Raw genomic sequence first — 16054 nt, forward strand, 5'->3', positions numbered from 1 at the left:
CATGCATGAAAAAACTCATCGCATCATGCAAACACACATGAGAATTTTCATTCTATTATGATTTAATAAACATTTTACAACTATATAGTAATCAAACATAATAAATTATATGTATTTTCAATTTTAGTTTTTATATTATTATTATTATTATTTCAAATATTCATGTTTCATACCATGAATCACATTGAAATATGTCCCAAACTACTGCCGCAACAACATGTGGGGTATCATCTACCTAATAAAAGTGACTATGCACACTATAATAACGCAATTGCCAAGGGTAAAGAAAATAGGTCCTGACGTATCCCATTAAATGTGTATAAGAAACTATCATGAAGTCGAGCACCCAGGAACGTTGCTAGTTTATGGCAGCAACAAATCGCCAAAAGTAAAAAAAGAATAACGTGATTGGGTGGTGATTTGTGTGTTTACTCCAACGCCCATGAAAGTTCCCTGCGGAGCGCAGCCTCCTCCTCCGGGGTGTAGTCATTGACGATGCCGAAGTGTGCGCGCATGCCCTCGACCGTCTTGCCCCTCATCTGGTCGGCCACCGTCTTGCACGCCAGGTCCAGGAGCCCCTGTACGTCGAGGTCTTTGGCGGCAAGGAGGAGGAGGAAGAGCGTGTCCTGGTCGATGCCGCTGACGAAGTCGGTGTCGAACCGCTCCAAGTCGGGGTCGCCCGACGAGAAGGGATTGGCGTACGCGGCTGCGTCGGCGTCGGCGTCGGCGTAATGGCGGTTGCAGTAGTCGACGACGCGGGCGAGGATGCGGCCGGTCACCTGGGGTAGCGGTATCACGCCGCCGGCGCGGTCCTCCTCCAGCATGTGCTTGATTAGCGCCGACGCCGCCGCGATCGTGTCCGCTTGGACAACGAACTCCTCGCCGTCGGAGCTGCGGAGGGTGACCGCGTTGCCGCTGCTAGTTGCCATCGGTCTCCTACGCGTGTGTCGATCGAGATCGAAACCGCTCCTGCTGAACTCGGTGTTTCAATCGATCAATCGGTCGACGGGTGGGAGTAAGAAGGGAGACGCGGCGCTCGGATATATAGATGAGTCGGCGGCGGCTTTTTATTGGGTTGCGGGAAGAATACAAATTCTTTATTAATCCGAAATTTGTATTGACGGATGACATGGTTTTCCATCGTGATGCACAGGCAGGGAATTTTTTTTCTAAAAAAGATGACATGTTTTTCAAATACAGAATGACTAATTCACATCTAGATATTTTTTAAGAATTTCACATCTAAATAGTTCACCATATAATTAGGGGCTACAAGATTTGTACAAAATGTTTTTTTAATTGTTTTTTCTGATGTTTTGTGACATCATACTTAGATGTGACATAGTTATGTCACATCTAGATGAGTCCTAGCCACACCCTTTCAAATAAGGCACATGTCTTTTCTTCAAGAATAATCGCTGGATTTTATTAATCAATCAACATGGGGATAGAAATAGGATTATGGCTTTGACCCGGCCAGACATGACGGCCCTGATCCAAAGATAAAGCATATCTAGATAAGTTGTGAGTTTCATAATTCGAACTTTGAAATTCATGATTTTTCTTACAAAGGGTATAAGATGATCTCCGGAAATTGATCTCTGATAATAGCTTCACTATCTTCTTCCTCTCCTTGCCTCAACACTCAAGCAATTTCCGGTTAAGTAAATCATTAGACAATGAAAGAGCTTCCCGACAAGCTAAAGCCCGGCCAGTCGAAGCCCCTACACGCCCGGACAGACCAGCCATGCACAAACAGGCACGCGGACGGAACAACACATGAGGCGACGCGCACGCGCGCGACGAGGTGGCCCCAGTCGTTTTGGCTGTAGTTGATCTTTGCGCGGTTGCAGACGGATGGGGGAAATCCTTCATGAATAGGGTCTCATGTCATTAAAACAAATCGACAAAGAAAACTATAGGCAATAAATGTTGTCAAGGCAAATAGAAACACAATATGAACATAATCATTTGCAAAACGCATTTTCTTTAGCAAATCTTACAGAGACTAAAGACGAATGACCAAAGTAAATCTATGGAGAAGACCCACGGAACACCTTGCTTACATTCATCTAGAATGGTGGTCCAGCCTAATCATGATTGCAAAGGTCCCTATTTTTTGTACTTTTTTAAACAAACCTATCAACATATTGCTTGCAGCATTGTATAGATGATAGGACCAAGGGCTAGTGACTAATTATTCTATAGACTCCCGTAGAGTCCAGGAAAGGAGATGGAAAACCCAAAACTGCAGGCCAAACCAAAGAATTATCTTCCAATCCCATGAATGCAGCCTTATTAGTACGCATAAAAAATATGAATGACTTAAATTGGGGAAATAAGAGACAAAGAGACCTGAGAAAAGAGGGACATGGGGAAGAGGACAATCAAATGATGAACCAACCATCGCGTCCTACCGACCGCAGATGGGCCGATGTCGCCAATGCGCAAATCCTCAGAGGGGCATCACCAAGCACACATGCGAGGTCGTCCTGGCTGAGCGGTATTGCCACCAACACGAGCGCCAACACCACCATCTAGTAATCCTCGCGCCACAAACCCGAACTACAAAAGGCTAGGATTAGTTGCAACTCCGAGAGAGATGGCGAGAAGACAATGCGGTAACGAAGATCCATCGTTTGAGGTCGAGAGGAGCATGAAGGTGCAGTCAAATGTCTTCAGTGACTGATGGCAGTGGCAAATGAGTCGTAGGCGGAGGCAGGGGAGGGCAGGAGGCGAGGTGGTGATCGGGAAGGGTGAGCAGCTCCTGGTCGCATCAGTGGAGTGGCGACGATAATGTCGACGACATGAAATCGGTGAAGAAGAGGAGAAGGGATTTGGGTAAGAAGAAGAGCATAATCTTCCCACCTCGTGAAGACCGGGTATCTCTCTGAATCGCATGCCCTACGCGAAGGAGGCCCATTGCTGGCCAGATGTGTGAAGCATATGCCGCAGTAACAGAACTTTCAACCGCTAGTCTAAATCGGACGGTGGATAGCGATCCCAGTAATGATCTGACGGTTGAAACCCATTCACACGAGGATGTCCTTTCTAGGGGATTCACACGAGGATCCCTGTGCATGCGGGGTCTCTAGCCACGCATAAATCTGGAGGGAATTTTAGGGCCAGTTCTTTTGCTAGCTTTTTTGGGCTTTCAGAATAAGCTGCTCTCTACCCAGCTTATTCTAAAAGCCCAACCAAAATTTTCTTTTTAAAAGCCTACTAGTCAAGTCTTAACTACTAGGCTTTTAAAAAAATAAATTTGGTTGGGCTTCTAGAATAAGCTGGGTATGGGACAGCTTTTTGCAGCTTATTCTAGAAGCCACCAAAAAAACTGGCCCTTACTCTAAAATAAAATCTCCGACACGGACCGGCCCATTACGAAACTTAGCGCAGCAGGGCTGCTTGAGTTCGTCCTCCGCCCGACGATTTCCCCACCTTGGTCCTCTCTCTCTCTCTCTCTCTCTCTCTCTCAACCGCTGCCGCGAGCCCGTGTGAGAGAGATGGGGAGGCGCCGAGCCGGCGGCGGGGGGCGCGGAGGAGGCAGAGGTCGAGGCCGAGGAGAAGGACGGGGTGGAGGAGAGGAGGAGGATCTGCAGCTGCACAAGGCTGCGAGGTCGGGTGATGCGGCGGCGGCGGAGTCGCTTTGCGAGTCCAACCCTCTCGCCCTCAACTCCAGAGACCGCCTCTCCCGCACCCCGTAACAATATCCTTTCCCTTCCTCTTCCCCTTCTTCTCCCTCCTAGATACTATACACTATCAATCTTGATTAGCCCGGGCAGGTTTAACCTCGTTTTCGAAAGAAAGACCATTGCCTTGTTCCTTTTGTGAGCAGCCCTAACCAGTAAATATACAACAGTTAAAACTATATTAATGGTCTAATTCTGCTATAGCTCCTTCTCTGACATATAGTGCTTGCTTATTTACTTCAGTATTACTACTTGTGTATGCTGTCTGACTGATTATGTGCTGAAGTTAATGCCAAGTGCACCCAATTTTTTTTAGCTATTGGCCCATGCACTGATGTAGTGTTTATTATGATATTATAATGCCAAGTGACACATTATAGTGCCTTGCCAGAGCTGCTGCCTTTTCAAATTAGTCTACAACACAGTGACTTCTCTCAATCCTCTGTTCCTCTAGTTAGGTATATATTTCAAGCTTTTCAGATGTGCTGCTACCTCTGGGCCTTTTTCATTGGATAGCGTAGTAGCTTTGAACTGCTAGCTGTGGTCTCAGTTATCCTGCTAATTTAGGATCTTTGGGACAAACCATTATGTTCCATCTCTTGCCCTTGTTGTACTTCCTCTGTTCCTTTTTGCTCCGCATATAAGTTTTGTCTTAAGTCAATCTTTGTAAAGTTTGACCAAGTTTGTAGGGAAAAAATTATCAACGTTGAAAATAGCAAATCAGTATCATTAGATGCATCATGGAATCGATTTTCATATAGTATAACTTTAGTATTGTAGATGCTGATATTTTTAAACATAAATTTGGTCAAACTTTACGAAGTTTTACTTCAGACGAATCTTATATGCTGAGTAAAAAGAAACAGAGGGAGTAATTTTGAAGACAACTGTTTGAATACTATCACACAAAGCCCCAAGAGTTATCTATTCCTCGTATATGGATGCTTCCAGCTTCTTAAACTGAGTGTTCCATTTTTTCTATCTGATCTGTGTATAGTGTTTCATTTGTGTTGATAGATTTGTCTCCCTCAATTAAAACATTGCTACGCAATACAATTTCTGCAGCAGCAGTACTAGTACCAGATTATGTGATGTGATAAACTTGTTTATGCCCTATCAGCTTTCTCTGTTCATTTTATCTCCTTGACACAGTTAGTTTTGTTCATGTAGACTCCATCTGGCGGCATGGGCTGGGCATGTTGATGTTGTGAAATGCCTTTGCAAGCACAAAGCTGATGTCGGGGCTGCAGCAATGGATGACACCGCCGCAATCCATTTTGCTTCCCAGAAAGGTCATTTGGAAGTGGTGCGTGAGCTGCTGGCGTCGGGGGCCTCTGTGAAAGCAAAGAACAGGAAAGGCTTCACGGCGTTGCACTTTGCTGCTCAGAACTCCCACCTGGATCTTGTGAAGTATTTAGTGAGGAGGGGCGTGGACATCACAACAAAGACAAATGCAGGGCAAACGGCTCTACATGTTGCGGAGAATGATGATGTGCGTGCTTTCCTGAAAGAGTGTGAGCAGTCACTGAAGAAGGGAGTGGAGCTACCATCCGAGAAGACGGATGATTCTGTAGCTGAGAAGGCTGATGACGGCAAGGGCTCAGGTGAAGATAGAAAAGATGGTGTTGATGCAGGGCAGGGCGAGAAGAGGAAGAGTGAGGAGATTGGTGCTGGGACGAGGCCGCCGGAGGTGAAGAAGGCCAAAGTTTCACTTTCGCATCTTGAAAACGACATGGAAGAAGAGGATGAAGCAGACGAATAGAATCGAGTAGCCTCCAGAATGCCCTTTGATGGTGCCAACTTGTATGTTGCGTGATCCATTGTTCTTTTGGCAATTTTGGAATGTTCACAATTGTAAGAGTTTTGGCTGTTCATGGGCATGCTATCTGTATCTTAGTTGACTAGCAGTACTGTGTTTTTATCAGGCAGTTGTTGTCTTGATGATGATAATTTACTAATCACTCCCTTGAAAACAAGATGATTTTACTACTGTAAGTTATTACTATGTGTTGTGTTTTTCTTAAGGGAAATGTTATCTGCTGCTCGTGTTGTAATCTCAGAAGGAATGGAAAGAAAGGAAAAACTAAGGCCCAGCCCAGTTCAGGAAATAGGCCCAGCCGATTGATGAAAGAGGAAGAAGAGAGCAGTTAGTTATCCACTCCTTCCATCTACTCTCACACTCAGAGGAAGGAGAGAAGGGAGCACTCCGCCGCCGCCGGCTGCTCCACAACCCACGAAGCTAGATACATAAGCATGGCGGTCACCAGTGCGAGTGCCGCTGCCTCCCTCTCCGTCACGGCTGCAGCTCACCGCCTCAGGCACCGGCAGCTATACGCTTGCGCACGTGGGCCCGCGGCGCAACCTCATCCCCTCCTCAAGCTGAACCGCCGCAGCTACGCGGTCTCGGCGTCGTCGGCGGCGGCCATGTCTCCTCTGTCCCTGTGGGAAGGCCAAGGCATCCGGGCGGAGTTGGATGCGCCCGGAGGAGTGGCCAGCGGTGACGTCATGGGCCTTCTTCTCCGGGAGCGCATCATCTTCCTCGGCAACGAGATCGAGGACTTCCTCGCCGACGCCGTCGTCAGCCAGCTCCTCCTCCTCGACGCCATGGACTCCGAGTCTGATATCCGGCTCTTCGTCAACTCCCCCGGTGGATCACTCAGGTCTCCTCCCAATGCATCACTCCCTTCCCTCGGTTTGTGTAGGGTTGAATTTACCATCTCAACAAGGGATGCCTTTTGTGGTCTTACATTATTCCACATGGTCATCTTGTGCGCAAATTACTATGCCCAAATATTCGTGATAGTATTCACTCCCGGCTGTTTGATTTGATATAGGCTGCACTAATCAAAATCATGACCTGCATATGTAGTAGTAGACTCATCAAGTCGAGTCACAGCAGTAGGCCGTCTTTTTATCAGACAATATCTTGCTGGATAAGAGTTTGCTGGCCATGATCAATGTGACACTGACACACCTTCAGACTGTACCAGCTATAAACCCATTTGCTAAAATCTGCACTAATCTCCGAATGATACTTTACTGACTATCCTTGAGTCACCCTCTTGCTAGACCTTTTATGTATTTTAATAATTTGCCATCCCGCAGAAGGTTATTATTCATTCAATTTTGTTTTACGATTTTCTGGTCCGAGCAGAGGCGGAAATCTTATTCTTCACCGCATCAACAATTCTGGATTGCAAATATTATCTTCGTTCTTATCTTCATTAAACCGGACTTTTGTTATCCCTATAATATTTCCAGTTTGATTGTATTATTGTCTAATCCAGTGGGTCGTTTCTATACTCATAATTGCTGAAACGGAAAAAAGGTTGACAAAAAAATCCTAGTGTAATCTACCTATGGTAACACCTAAGTTAACCACTGAAATCTAGGCCATAACTAAAATCAAGAATTGAATGGAGTGACTAACTCAAATCCGCATCGGGCAACTTGTTCTCTATGATGATCAAACAGTATGTAAGTTTGTATCAGTAGGTCGCTGCTTATTGGCTTGTTATATCAGCCGAATTAAGCTCTTAGCAATATCAACATCGAGCACCTTGTTGTCTGTGACGATCAAACAATATTTAAGCTTACCATTAGCTCGCTACTTATTGGCTTGTTATGAGATCAGCTGAATGTAACTTTTTGGTAATACATGCATTGAACACCTTGTTCTCTGTGATGATCAAACAGTATGTAAGCTTCTATCACTAGCTTGTTTCTTATTGGCTTGTTATAAGATTAGCTAGATGAAACTCTTTAGTACTACGCCAATTTGGGTATATGATTACAGTTCTCCTATCTGTGCATTTTGTACAGACCCCTCGTTTCTGTGAAACTAAATATTCTGCTTGATGTCTTGAGTTTGTAATGATATTTGTTGCACCTTATGAATGATGCTTTTCTTGTTCATATGTGCTTAACATTCATCTCTCTCTTTCAAGATATCACATTTGACTAGTTGACTATTACTACCTCTGTACCGAAATAAAACTAGTACAAGTTCCCCCAACTACAAGTTCTTCGGTAGGGAGGGAGTAGTTGGCTTTGAATGCCCTGTTATTTAGTTGACTCGGAATGCCCTCTTCTAGTTTGGTACGAGTGGTGGGACAAGAATAGTCCTGTCCAAAGGACTAGTTCATGGAACCAGAACAAGTTTTCGACAGAAGCAAAGTCAAACTTTGACTACTAACAGAATGGGTATTTGAAATATTACGTGTAGATTTATTTGAAATATTTGAGGTCTAAAACAACACTATTGGAGAACGAGGATTTTTAGGCTAGCCTTGCCATTATGGTGAAGTGTGTGCAATAGTAGCCTTTGCATATCTGTTGATACAAACTAGTTGCATTTTGTGACTTGACTTTTTTTGTTTTCCATTCCAGTGCGACAATGGCTATCTTCGATGTAATGCAGCTGGTGAGGGCAGATGTATCCACTATTGGAATGGGCATAGCTGGATCCACAGCTTCTATAATCCTTGGTGGTGGCGCAAAGGGCAAACGATTCGCCATGCCCAACACCAGGATTATGATGCATCAGCCCGTGGGAGGCGCGAGTGGCCAGGCCTTGGATGTAGAGGTCCAAGCCAAGGAAATTCTGGCTAGCAAGAGGAATGTCATCCGGCTGATTTCAGGCTTCACGGGGCGCACACTGGAGCAGGTAGAGAAAGACATCGATAGGGACCGATACATGGGTCCTCTTGAGGCCGTCGATTACGGGATCATCGACGGCGTGATCGACGAAGACAGCATCATGCCACTTGAGCCGGTTCCGGAGAGGGTGAAGCCTAAGTACAACTACGAGGAAATGTACAAGGACCCTCAGAAGTTCCTTACGCCGCATGTCCCAGACGATGAGATATACTAAGCTAGCCTGCCAGTCACATGTATTTCGAACAGCAGGGAGTCGCTGGAGCTTTCATCGAACAAATGATGTAATCCTTAGCAGTAGACTTTATCTGCCGTTGCATTTGGTGTGATGGCGTAGCTGTTTTGTTCTGGCATTTGACCAAGCTAGCCTCATGGCCTGTATTTTGCACAGCAAGCGACTGCTGGAGCTTTTGTGAAAGCAAAGACGTAACACTTTTTTTAGCAGTAGACTTTGTTGGGCGTTGCATTTGGTATATGATTGGGAGCTGTTGTGTTCTGGCTTTTGACCAAGCAAATGAAAGCACATGGAACATAGAAATAGTCTAACCAGCCAACCTTGCTGCAAAGAAGAAACCAAAGGACATGGTGAAATTTATTGATTGCACCCAAACTCATGTGGGGATAAGAATCCAATGTAGCCAGTAATCCTTTACAAGACACAATAACAATGAATACAAGAAACAATTTCTGGAACTCTTGATACAATTCTCGCAGCCGCCGCAGTGAAGCATGATCATCTCATCAGTACATGGCACCAACAGTCGGAACCAGGGCTGGGGACACGGCGCCTTTGACTCTGAGGCCAAGCGGATCCCAGAGCTGGACAGCACCTGAGCTCCCAGTTTTCAGGGTCACCGGAGCTTCAATCCGGGTAGCATGTTCATGGCCATGGCCCTCTGCTGCTAATTTTGCCCTCTTCAATCTGATACGTTCAGCTCTTGAACCAATTGTCTGACCCAATATAGAGGCAGCTATGGTAAGGGCCATGGCGCTCTTCGGCATCAGGATGGACTTCCTCAGCATCCCTATGAAAGGCACTGCAGCATGGACCGCCGCAAACCATTGCACTGAAAACTTCGTAGTGTGCTCCCTCCAGATGCCAAGAGGAACATTTGCTGCCATACCGAGCAGTGCGATCACCACTACTTTTGTCGGTAGGGGCTGAGGGCGAAGCCCCTTCGCAAACGCCGTGCGGGATATTGCTGCACGGGCAGCAACAATCGCAGGAGGGCACGTCAGTTTCATACCAGCTGGGGGTGTCAGCAGCTTTGCGACAAGAGGCACGACTCCACCAATTGCTCTATATGACTTTGCAAGAGGGCATTGACCATTTTCCAGCCAGTCATTGCTCATCGCTTCATGATTGTTATTAGACTGGCCTTTATTCTGAAATGACAGGGAAAGCAAAATCAGGTAAATGAATGGCATGCTCCAGTTCTAAGGAATAACCTCATATTCGTTGCTTGTTTCAATATTTGCTCCATATATGGTAGTTCAAAAATATCATGTGAAGCTTGCATCAAAGATAGATTTGCTTTCTTTGGTACTACAAAATTGGTCTCATCTAAAGGCTCGTTCGACACGATAATGAAACATTCTAACACAAGGATGGTAATTTGAAGGATAGAACAGATGCACGAGGAAAAGAATTACCTGGGGGAGGTTGTTGGGATTCTTCTTGTTGGAGTTCTGCTTATTGCGCTTGTTTGAGAAATCACCGAAGCTGAAAAAGCCTCCGAATCCCGAGAGACTGATGGTAGCTGCTTTGGCTGCCAAGGGGTTAAATTCAGGAGTGGGCTTTGGCAGAGGCTTCTCAATATGTGCAAAGGCTCCTTCTGAAAGTGGAACAACCCCGTCTCTGCCGTGGAAAACTCGAAATGCCGTGTCAAAGTTGGGCCCGTCTTCAAAAATTGGACCCTTGGCTCCGGTTGCCTTCACGAGCAGAAAATGATGCAGTTTAGCAAGCAAATAAATAACATATATACACTTATTCAGATAAAGAGGGGTGGATGGTAAGGACATACCGGAGCGGGAAAATTAACGGATGTCAAGGAAAAACTCGTAGGCTCGTTGATGTTCCTCAGGAATGGGCATTTCTCAATTCCTTGTTGGACAACATTACTGTCTTCCGAGCACATTGGGTCGCCGAAAGCTCTTTGGAAAAAGGAATCCATGTGAACAACAGCAGCAACCTAGCCTGTGAGTGTGAGAGCAATATGAGTCAAGAGATGGTATATACCAGAACTGTAAGAGATGCAGCTGCCAATCGGCCTGTGGTGGAGGTCCATGATCAGAACTTATGAAAGCGATAAAATTCAATCTTCTTTAGCACCGACGGAATTTGTAGGCTGTCGATAGACAGATTAACTCAATACAGTCTGATTAAATTTCATCCCTAGGTGCATATGGTCGGATTGGTTGACCGCAGTCATAAACAATTTGTTAATCCATGGTGATTGAGTCATCGAACTACTCACCTATAAAAACAAGCACTACGCAGAGACCCACCAACCAACCCAGCAACCACCCCTGTTACTACGTAATTAGTATCTGCTCCTTTCATCTTCTTGGTTGGAATGAAAATACGAAATGATGCAAAATTAATTTCATTCCATGATTGCCGGCTGGAAGCCGGGCACAAATCAGGGGAAATGATAGGGGCAAGGATCACAACAGATTTGGTCGGAATCGCAATTCGATCCACTCGTCGTGATGTTCAATCTTCGCAGGGCGATCAACGAATCGCCCGGCCCAGCCACCCATCCTTCCTAAATCGAATTCAACGAGGGCGATGCTAACCTTGCAGAGTAACCAATCAACCAATCCGTCCGTCCGTCCTAAATCGAATTCGGCGCAGCTAGTGATGAGAGGAGGCGGGAGAGAGGAGAGAGAGTAACCTGGAAACTGAAGCGCAGGAGAGGAGGCAGACGAGGAGGCGAGGCGAGGCGAGGCGGGCGGGCAGGTCTGGATTTTTGGTGTGGTCGTGTGGAGAGCACAGGCGAGATGAGGAGAGACGAGGGGGACGGTGTGGGAGGCAACTCCGAGAGGGAGGGATTGGTTGGGTAGTTGTTGGGTGCGGTGGTTGGCACGCACACCCATCAGCACATGCGTAGACAGGGAAACGGGGGTGGGTTCGGAAGGTTTGACCCTGTGCTGTGACCCGGCCCAGCGACAGCGAATTGCAATTCACGCACGCGGCGCTCGCACTGACTGCGTCTGCGTTGCAGCCGCCCCACTGGTTCTTCCTCCTTGCTTCGTGTTCCACCTCTCGTCGTCTGTGTTGACCCAGCCAAGCGGTAGTGGTACCAGCAGCCTTCCTGCGTTCCCTCTTCTTCAAGTGAGAATCTAGCTTGCGTTCCCACAGCAAAAAGAAAAAGGAAATGAAAAATGGCCCACCGAACAATTTGTGTGTGTGTGACGTATACTTTGTTCGTTCCTTTTAAATGGGACGCGCGTCGTAAAAAAAAGATACGAATGTAACTCGCATATACTCCCTCTGTCTCCTAATATAAAATCTTATTACATCCAATTTACAACGGAGGGAGTATAAGAGAAAACGGTACTCACAAGGTTAGTGTTTATTTCAAAAATAACAACTTTATGCCACATAATACGGTTTCTGATGGTAAGTCTTAATCTCTTCATCATGAGTACGCCAAACGGCGTTTCATATTTTTATAAAAGGTAGAACGATAATTACAGAAATCCTGTCCCGGATGCGAATATTTGGCGGCGGGGTACAAACTCTTGCACCAACACCTAACAGGTAATATAGACTAATCTCTCACAAAATATTGTAATCCACCAACACCGACTCTTGCAAGCCGCCACACAACAATCTCGTCCAACACCATAGTGGAGATAGTATGTGACGATTTCTGCTGGTCAACTCTATTGAACACTTTGGCATTCCTTTGCTTCCAAATAGCCCAGGCCACCGTGGTGATTAAGTATCGAACCCTGTTCTGTCAGTGCCCTTGAAGCTCCTTCTCTCCCTCAGCCACCAGTCGGAGAACGTATTTGTAATATTTGGCCCGTTTACGTTGAGTCTAAGTGGATCGAACACCCTATGCCACATCTCCTGGGCGTAGGTGCGCCTGGAAAGAATATGCTCATTGCTCAACATTGTCTTCCGCTTGCAAACACGTGGAACAAGTTGATGGTTGATCCTGCAGTCCATGCCTTGCCCGTGATCATAGGTCCATAGCCTATGCTGCAAGGCAAGCCACACAAACAACGTGCACTTTAGCGGTGCCCAGCTTCTCCAAGTGCAGGCTGCCATGGGTGATCTCTGAAGGTTCGAACACAGGCTATTGTAGGCCGACTTGGCTGTGTACACACTGGTCACCGAGGCCGGCCATGCAAACCTATCCGGCGCTGCTGAATCTCTCTCCACTGTGGCGATCGCCTGGCATAAGTGTATGCATTGAATTTGAACGGTGAAGGAGTAGCTGGCCTCAAAGTCCTCCATCCACCTGCCATCCTCAAGCGCCTGTCGTGTCGTGCGGCTGTTAATGATTCTAGTTTGCACCATTGCAATCAGCAGGTAGACTAGAAAACCTAGAACTTCAAAAGTCACTATCAATGAATTCCCGAGCAATTCTAAACCAACATATGCTCCGTATAGACGGAATCTCAAATAAGAACCTAACAGAAGTTTCGCGACTCCTTCATGGAATAGAGGGGCAATGTCTGTCGTCGAGTATCCATGGATCCACTTATCTCTCCAGAACAAAACCCTCTAACCCTTCCCCACCTTGATGTTTACCAGTGTGTCAAAAACTTCCCGTGCATCAGTATCCTCCATCATAGGTAATCCTTGCCAAGGTCGCTGCGGGTCCGTCCTTTTCAGCCACTCCCATCTGACTCAGAGTGCGAGCGCTTGCACTTTCAGATTCTTAACGCCCAATCCGCCAAAATGCTTGGGCCTGCATATAGTATCCCACGCCACTAGGCATTGACCACTGTTGATCTTGTCTTTCCCTGCCCAAAAGAACGACCTCATCCACTTGTTGATATCCTCGAAAACCCACTCCGGCATGTCTGAGATCATGAGGTGGTGAACCGGTCTCGCCGCAATGACGGATTGCACCAAAACAAAGCATCCCACCCTCTGAATAAGACCCATTTTCCAGGCCGGAACTAATCACCGTACCTGTTCAAGCATGGGCTGCCACTCGACCCTTGTCAAGCTCCTGACCACAAGCTGCAGGCTGAGGTATCTGCAAGGAAATTTAGACAGGTCACACTGCATAATGATAACCCACAAGTATAGGGGATCGCAACAGTTTTCGAGGGTGGAGTATTCAACCCAAATTTATAGATTCGACACAAGGGGAGCCAAAGAATATTTGCAAGTATTAGCAGCTGAGTTGTCAATTCAACCACAGCTGGAGATTAATTATCTGCAGCAAAGTGATCATTAGCAAAGTAGTATGATAGTTTTGATAGTAGTAGCAGCAGCAATAGTAATGGTAACAGTGATAGCAGTAGTTTTATAGCAAGTGCAACAGTAACGAAAGCAATAATAACTTAGCAAGAACAATATGTAGGAAAATCGTAGGCATTGGATCGATGATTTGTTGGATGATAATCATCATGTGACAGTCATAACCTAGGGCGATACGACACTAGCTCCAGTTCATAAATATAATGTAGGCATGTATTCCATAAATAGTCATACATGCTTATGGAAAGAACTTGCATGACATCTTTTGTCCTACCCTCCCGTGGCAGCGGGGTCCTATTGGAAACTAAGGGATATTAAGGCCTCCTTTTAATAGAGAACCGGAACAAAGCATTAACACACGGTGAATACATGAACTCCTCAAACTACGGTCATCACCGGGAAGTGTCCCGACTATTGTCACTCCGGGGTTGCCGGATCATAACACGTAGTAGGTGACTATAACTTGCAAGATCAGATCTAGAACATAGATATAACGGTGATAACATAAACGGTTCAGATCTGAAATCATGGCACCCGGGCCCAAAGTGACAAGCATTAAGCATGGCAAAGTCATAGCAACATCAAGGATCAAGCCCTAACAAAACTAACTCGATTACATGATGAATCTCATCCAACTCCTCACCGACCAGCGAGCCTACAAAGGAATTACTCACTCCCGGCGGGGAGCATCATGGAATTAGCGATGGAGAAGGGTTGGTGATGACGAAGATCGAAGATCCCCCTCTCCGGAACCCCAAACGGACTCCAGATCTGGCCTCCCGATGAAGAACAGGAGACGGCGGCGGCTCCGTCTCGTGGAACGCGATAATTCTTTCTCCCCGATTTTTCCCGAAAAAATAGGATTTTATAGCGTCGGTTTCAGGGTCTGCGGGGCCACCAGGTGGGGACAACCCACCTGGGCGCGCTTGGAGGGGGGCGCGCCATGGTGGGTTGTGCCCACCCATGTGCACCCCCTCCGGTGGTTCTTGGCTCTAGAAATTCTCATTTATTGTATGAAAAATCCTCGCAAAGTTTCGTTCCAATCCGAGAACTTTTATTTCTGCACAAAAACGACACCATGGTAGTTCTGCTGAAACCAGCGTCAGTTCGGGTTTGTTTCATTCAAATGATGCAAATTAGAGTCCAAAGCAAGAGGAAACGCGTTAGCAAAAGTAGATACGACAGAGACGTATCACATAACAACCGCTATCCAAGCTCTACGCGCGCCTCTGCGAGCAAGGCGCAAGGCACGGGGCGCCAGGCGCGCGAGAGTTCATCACCAAGGCGATCGAAGAGCTTCACGAGGAGCGAGCCATGCGTGGCGAGCGTCGCCCCGCACCATCGGGTGCAGCCCCGTCCCCTGACGTGGGTGGCCAGCTGCGTGTCTACGTCAACATCCCGGGCCTCAATAGGGCCGCGTTGCAGGACCTCTTTTGGCCGTCCTGTGTAGGTCGGAGTGGGGGCTAACCCTGAAACTACGTCCATATGCCTTTCAGCCTACTGAACATGGGCGCCGCGTACCAGCGCCTCGCGCAGCGTGCCGTGGCGCATCGTGAGGCCAGGCGAATGGCGGTCATGTCTCAGGATGCCCAGGATCCTCGTGAGCCCCCTGGGCCTCGCGAGCCTCCGAGGCCTCCAGAGCCGTCAAACTCATGAGGAGCGATCTCTGCGGCATGCATATTCAGCTACCTCGACGCTTCTTCAACACCGGTGCCAGGTGACCTTTTGGTTTGTTCAGTTGAGGGCGCCCCCTGGCTGCGTTATCCTCAAGTTGTCAGGGACCGCTTCCCCCAGTTATGTTACTTCAGTTCATGTACCCAGGATTGGTTATGTTTCGCGAGCTATTCTGGCTTTTGACCTTGCGACTGGTCATACATTACCTCTGGAGTCGCCCCTATGGGCCTCGCGCGTTGGAAGCTCTCCTCTCGAACGTCCCGTGCGGGGGGAGGGGGGTTACTGACACGGTGCCTGTGCTCGGGTCCATCCCTACAGCGCTGATAAATCTAAGAGATTGAGCTCTGGCTCACGGGCCAGCCCTGTGCACGTCACCTCACCAGGTCCTTAGTGCTTACGTCTTCCAACAGAACGACCGCGTGCGGATCAGCAAGCGCGCATCGCCCCTTATGTTTAATGACTAACTAACCCGCAGGGGCTTCAGGAGACAAGGCCTCACGGCCACAGCACGTCAGCTCCGACGTTCTGCAAAGGCTAAGTGAAAGTTGCCCTAAATCCCGTGTGGTGATGGGTATGGCCTTTACCG

At 47.2% G+C, this 16054-nt stretch overlaps 4 protein-coding genes across 4 annotated transcripts; 2 read left to right on the forward strand and 2 right to left on the reverse strand.

The window, feature by feature from the left end:
- Positions 1-216: 216 nt before the first annotated feature.
- Positions 217-929, reverse strand: LOC109772398 (SKP1-like protein 4). Its single transcript, XM_020331083.2, has one exon. It carries the CDS (start codon positions 927-929, stop codon positions 429-431), a length of 501 nt encoding a protein of 166 aa, XP_020186672.1. The 3' UTR covers positions 217-428.
- A 2451-nt stretch (positions 930-3380) lies between these two features.
- LOC109772392 (uncharacterized) lies at positions 3381-5665 on the forward strand. The gene is made up of 2 exons (XM_020331078.4): positions 3381-3700; positions 4860-5665. The coding sequence occupies exons 1-2, from the start codon at positions 3504-3506 to the stop codon at positions 5449-5451; spliced, it is 789 nt and encodes a 262-aa protein (XP_020186667.1). The 5' UTR covers positions 3381-3503; the 3' UTR covers positions 5452-5665.
- A 172-nt stretch (positions 5666-5837) lies between these two features.
- Positions 5838-8841, forward strand: LOC109772393 (ATP-dependent Clp protease proteolytic subunit 4, chloroplastic). Its single transcript, XM_020331079.4, has 2 exons — positions 5838-6349; positions 8079-8841. Exons 1-2 carry the CDS (start codon positions 5943-5945, stop codon positions 8560-8562), a joined length of 891 nt encoding a protein of 296 aa, XP_020186668.1. The 5' UTR covers positions 5838-5942; the 3' UTR covers positions 8563-8841.
- Positions 8842-8915: 74 nt separating this feature from the next.
- LOC109772394 (uncharacterized) lies at positions 8916-11643 on the reverse strand. The gene is made up of 4 exons (XM_020331080.4): positions 11243-11643; positions 10370-10542; positions 9999-10277; positions 8916-9731 (listed from the first exon to the last, which is right to left on the reverse strand). Exons 2-4 carry the CDS (start codon positions 10517-10519, stop codon positions 9087-9089), a joined length of 1074 nt encoding a protein of 357 aa, XP_020186669.1. The 5' UTR covers positions 10520-10542; positions 11243-11643; the 3' UTR covers positions 8916-9086.
- Positions 11644-16054: the final 4411 nt, after the last annotated feature.

Source organism: Aegilops tauschii, chromosome 1, assembly GCF_002575655.3.
Source record: "Aegilops tauschii subsp. strangulata cultivar AL8/78 chromosome 1, Aet v6.0, whole genome shotgun sequence".
In the NCBI taxonomy this organism is placed as follows: Eukaryota; Viridiplantae; Streptophyta; class Magnoliopsida; order Poales; family Poaceae; genus Aegilops; species Aegilops tauschii.

What these genes read in the sequence shown, in the direction of transcription:
- LOC109772398 (XM_020331083.2), bottom strand. Translation starts at nt 929, where the DNA reads ATGGCAACTAGCAGCGGCAACGCGGTCACCCTCCGCAGCTCCGACGGC.
- LOC109772392 (XM_020331078.4), top strand. Translation starts at nt 3,504, where the DNA reads ATGGGGAGGCGCCGAGCCGGCGGCGGGGGGCGCGGAGGAGGCAGAGGT. An exon ending in GACCGCCTCTCCCGCACCCC is followed by an intron (nt 3,701 to 4,859) that starts GTAACAATATCC and finishes TTGTTCATGTAG; the next exon opens with ACTCCATCTGGCGGCATGGG.
- LOC109772393 (XM_020331079.4), top strand. Translation starts at nt 5,943, where the DNA reads ATGGCGGTCACCAGTGCGAGTGCCGCTGCCTCCCTCTCCGTCACGGCT. An exon ending in TCCCCCGGTGGATCACTCAG is followed by an intron (nt 6,350 to 8,078) that starts GTCTCCTCCCAA and finishes TTTCCATTCCAG; the next exon opens with TGCGACAATGGCTATCTTCG.
- LOC109772394 (XM_020331080.4), bottom strand. Translation starts at nt 10,519, where the DNA reads ATGGATTCCTTTTTCCAAAGAGCTTTCGGCGACCCAATGTGCTCGGAA. An exon ending in CCGTTAATTTTCCCGCTCCG is followed by an intron (nt 10,278 to 10,369) that starts GTATGTCCTTAC and finishes CTGCTCGTGAAG; the next exon opens with GCAACCGGAGCCAAGGGTCC. An exon ending in ATCCCAACAACCTCCCCCAG is followed by an intron (nt 9,732 to 9,998) that starts GTAATTCTTTTC and finishes CTGTCATTTCAG; the next exon opens with AATAAAGGCCAGTCTAATAA.